This window comes from Galeopterus variegatus, unplaced genomic scaffold (genome assembly GCF_000696425.1).
Source record: "Galeopterus variegatus unplaced genomic scaffold, G_variegatus-3.0.2 Scaffold7016, whole genome shotgun sequence".
NCBI classification, from domain to species: Eukaryota; Metazoa; Chordata; class Mammalia; order Dermoptera; family Cynocephalidae; genus Galeopterus; species Galeopterus variegatus.
The window spans coordinates 14,401-19,085 of record NW_007733127.1 but is presented as its reverse complement, the minus strand read 5'-3'; the positions used below and the strand labels follow the sequence as shown (position 1 = coordinate 19,085).

The window sequence follows — 4,685 nt, the reverse complement described above, 5'->3', positions numbered from 1 at the left end:
ATAAGAGTGAAGGACTCAAAGACAGAGCCCAGGCTCAGGTGGGGGTTACTCGACTCTGAATGGACCTCAGAAATTATTGGGATTGGCTACAGCTTAGTGGGTGGGACCAGGGGAGGGTAAAATTGGGTACAGGGGCCCCGGACAACTTCAGAGGCAGAGGCAGAGCTGTGGGGACAAGTCTGGGGATGGGACGAGACAAGGGTTTTAGGAGTGAGACCTGGTCTCAAGAAATGGGGTCAGGTCTTAATGAATGGAATCGTGGCTGGAGGCAACAGGTTGTGAGATGGCGGAAGGGCTTGGAATCAACTTGGGCAGGGCCAAGGCCAGGGTCGCCAGGGGAAGTCGTTCCTATAAATATCCCTGACTTTGTAAGGAGAGGTAGTGGCTGGGCTCTAGGAGCCACCCACAGCATAGGGGGTGAAGCCTGGCCAAGAGGGGCGGTTCATAGAGGTGAGGACTGACAGAGGAATCGGGGGGAGTCCCCCGCAGCCCAAGGGGGACCCTGGCTGAATGAAGCCTGGCCTAGGGTTGGGGAAGCAGGACCAGGAAATAGGCTCAGCTTTGGGGGCTGAGTGGAAGGACAGAGCAGGGCTGTTTTTCTGAATTCTCAAACGCAAACGTGCCTCCTGAATTCTCCTACCGATACCCTCCTCCCACACACAGATGTACAGACAGACACAGATATCCCACTCCATCATCAGTCCCCCCATAGTCCATTCACTGGTTCATATTCTCGCTGATGACCCAGAGAAGTGAAGCCCTAGCGCTGTCTTCATTCACCAACTACCCCAAGAAATGTGCGCACAGTCGCAGTCACGGCCAGGCACACGCGCAGGTCCACACAGAAACATGCACTGTCTCCACAGTTACAGCCCAAGCTCAGCTGTTTCCTGGTACATGTGCTCCTCAGGTACACACATTCCAGGACAGCCTTGCAGAATCTCACGCACCCATCCACAGCATCTGTGTGCGAGCACCACGCGTGCAAAGGTGTGAAGACAGCCACATATACTTCTGCACACAAGCACGTTGATGTGGTGACTAGATTACACTCCGAAGACATTTACCTGCCCACACCCAGCATGGAACGGTGCAAGTAAGTCACCTAGCAGCCATCTTCACACAACCACAGTCCCATAGTGGAAGCCACTTCTGCACATGCCATCCCTGGGGGCAGGGACAGGAACTCCAGACACAGAGCCGTACTACCACACATACAGTAGCATTCACACAGCCCCACACAAACACACAGTCACATACAGTCACCCCTACACGCAGCCTCAAGCAGTTACACGGTCACAGATATAGACACCTATAACCTCACACCCAGCCACAATCACATATCACAAAAGGCTACCCACAAGCACAGTCACATATTTTCATGGCAATGACGCCTTTTGTCTCATGTAATCCAGTGACACAGGGTCAAGAACCTCAGATATCTGTAGTTATACACAAAGCCAAGTAGCCATACATGGCCAAACATACAGTCACCTTCGCAGTGCCACGTACATTCACCCACATTGTTGTAGAGCCGCACAGACTTGTACAGGCACACACACCCAATCACACAGTCACACATACAGCCTCAAATGGTCAGTTCCATCTGCCACACATGGTCACTTGATATGGGAAAAGGCACCCATCCTCCATTCCCACACACTCAAGGTGGCAGTCACATGGCCCCACAAAATCATGCAACCACAAATACAGACACAGACTCACATTCACCCAGTTGTGGAACCATACCCAGTGTCACTTAATTTTCCAGGGGACAGGCACTCCAGACAGTCGTGCACGCACACACACACACGAGAGTTCTGGTTACCTGTGACCCCCAGAATCAGGGCTGTGAGCAGAACACTGAGCATGCACATCCAGGACGGTCCTGCTGTAACCATGGCAGCTGCACCTGGTTGGAGGGACGTCAAAGGGTGGGGAGGCCCAGGTGATTCTAAGAGCCTTAACCCATTTCCCCTTCCTCCCCTACCTGACTTCCCAGGGTGGAGAGGGACCACACGGACACTGTCCCTCCATCAACGCTGAGTTGAGACCCAGACACTACAGAGTTCAGAGGAAATGAAGTCCAGCAGCCTCCAGGTGGGGTCAGGAGGGAGGACAGAGAGAGAGACGGGGTTCCAGACACAGAGACACCTCTCCCTCCCTGCCTGCTGACTTCCCCTCTCCGGGCCTCACCTGCTTAGTCCCCCAGGTAGGGGGTGGGGGACCCGCTCCCAGCTCAGCCACAGACTTCTCAGGCCTGCGCCTTCCTGCTGACGCCTCCTTCTCGGTTGCCAGCACTAGGCCTGGGTTATAACCACCCACTGATCCCCGGGGCGCATTCCCGGGTAGTGAGGTGCTCTGTCGGCCTTAGCAATCAATCCTCCTGCCTCCCCTCACCTCCGCCCCCAGAACACCCCCCACCTAGTCCCAAATGCCATTCCCTACCTCCCTGGCCTCGGGGATGGGGAGGGGTCCCTGGAAGTCAAGCCAGTCCCTCCCCTGCCTCCCTTCCATCTCTCTGTGGTCCCCCCCACCACCACCCTGAGTCTGTCTGAGTCTGTCTCCATATCTGGCACCTTCTTAGTGTCAGTGTCGCCCCCGCCCCCTGTCTTAGGATTTCTTCTCTCTCTTTGTGGCTCAAGTGTCTCTGTCCCTGTTTCTCCTACTCTCTCTGTGTCTCTGTGTCTTGCTCTTTACCTGTCTCTGTGATTCTTTCTTTTTTAATGGTTCTGAATGCCGTATTTGTCAAATACATCTAGATTTCCCAAGCCTTTTATTTTCCTTTATTCCCCTTCTGCTTTTTTTTTTTTTTTTTTGGCAGTGCTTTGAGATACACTTGCAGTGCGGTAAACTGTGCTTACTTCAAGTGCACAATCTGATGAGTTTTCACACACACACACTGAACTATCACTGCAATCAAGATAATGAACGTGTCTATCACCCCCCAAAGTACCCTTCTGCCTCCTGTGTGTGTTGGTGATTCTCTATTAACGCTCTTCTGCACCCGTGTCTCTCTCTGTACTTTTCTCTCTGTCTCTGTCTCTCGCCTCTGTTTTCTCGGACTCGGCTTCTCAGTCTCCCTCTGGGTTTCTGTCTGTATCTCCATCATTCTGTCCCTTTCACCCCTCTCCTCCCCTTCTCCTCTCATCCCTAGCCCTGAGTATCTGTCTTCCTGTATCCTTTTTTCTCTCCGTCTCCCTTGCCTTGCATTTCAGGCAGGGGAGACTCAGGCCTCTTTGCTGAGGAACCCTCAACCCCTTTTCTTGCCCCTCACCCTGGGGCCCAGGCCACAGGGCAGAGACTGGCGGGGATCCAGTCTGAGGGCCCCGGCAGGTGCCTTGGCCTGGCTGGCATAGTCGGGCGTGGGTGAGACAGTTGGGCAGGGCCACCTGTTGACAGGAAAAGAGGCCAAGAAGCCAAGATAGGGGGCGGCGGCTCCCGGCCTTTTGGGAAATGGGGCGTTGGGTGAGGAGCTTGAAAGGTGGCTTCACCCTCCCCAGTCCTGGGCCACCTGGGGCTGTCAGTGCTGATCTTGTCTCCATTCTGGCTCCTGTTTCTGTCTGCTTCCAAATTTCTGCAGCCATCTCCAATCGTGTCTATGTTTCTGTCCTCCCTAGGAGGTAAGAACGGTTTGCCAGACTCAGATCTGTCCGTGAACAAAATGACCAGGACGCCTGAAGAAGCTGCTTTTGTCGAGCTCACAATCCTTGAGGGTAGGAACCGAGCTGTCCTGCTCACTTCTATAGCTAGCACCTGTTAAGTGGGAGGTTTTAGAACTCTTGAGGCTGGTTTTAGTGCGCAAGGAAAAAAAATCCAAAACAGCCAAAACCTATTCTGAAGTTTATTTTGAATATGGAAATTGATATTTCACGCATTAAGGTAACAAAACCAGCAACCTACTGCTTCCTTGGTCTTTTAAGTTCAGCCTTCAACACTTTTAATTCCGGATATGTCTTTTATGAGGTCTTTACAATAATGTTTGGTCCTATTTACAAACTAAGTTAATGAAATGCCTTCAAACATTTTAAACTACATTTCTAAAACCAACACATTCAATCTCTTCTGGAAGTCCTTCAATTTTTAGACAAAACTCCCAGAGCATTTAAGTTTGTACGTCTAAATTTATTACACTTATAAATATGATCGATGTTGCATTCTTTCAAATATCCCCATCCCAGATATAAACCTGGTATAACTCCAACTTAAAAATCACAGATCAATTACACATTCCAAGCTGAAGTTACAAGGCTGTACCTATAATAGGTAAAATTCTCTTAGACAGACAAGCACTTTAAATACCAAACGTGTAGATATTCTGCCTCAAAAAAAGAGTTCATGGGCCGGCCCGGTGGCGCACTGCTACAGTGCGCCACTTGGGAGCGCGGTGGCACTCCTGCCAAGGGTTCGGATCCCACATACAGACCGGTTCCCGCTCGCTGGCTGAGCAAGGTGCGGGGGCAACACTGAGGGTTGCGATCCGTTGCCAGACACGAAAAAAGACAAAAAAAAAAAAAATAGTTCATGTTAAGAGTTGGATTTTTAAACATTTCTATGCTCAATTCTTTTTTGTTTTTTGACCGGTAAGGGGATCGCAACCCTCGGCACGGTGTTGTCAGCACCACGCTCAGCCAGTGAGTGCACCGGCCATCCCTATACAGGATCCGAACCCGTGGCCTCGGTGC

The 4,685-nt window shown here is 51.5% G+C and overlaps 1 protein-coding gene across 1 annotated transcript in view; it reads right to left on the bottom strand.

Moving 5' to 3' along the window:
• KLK5 (kallikrein-related peptidase 5) overlaps positions 1-1,901 on the bottom strand; it is a 7,888-nt gene extending 5,987 nt beyond the window's left edge. The window contains exon 1 of the mRNA XM_008591542.1: positions 1,829-1,901. Coding sequence (XP_008589764.1) covers positions 1,829-1,901 — 73 coding nt within the window. The remainder of the gene's footprint in view (positions 1-1,828) is intronic.
• Between the last annotated feature and the right edge of the window lie 2,784 nt (positions 1,902-4,685).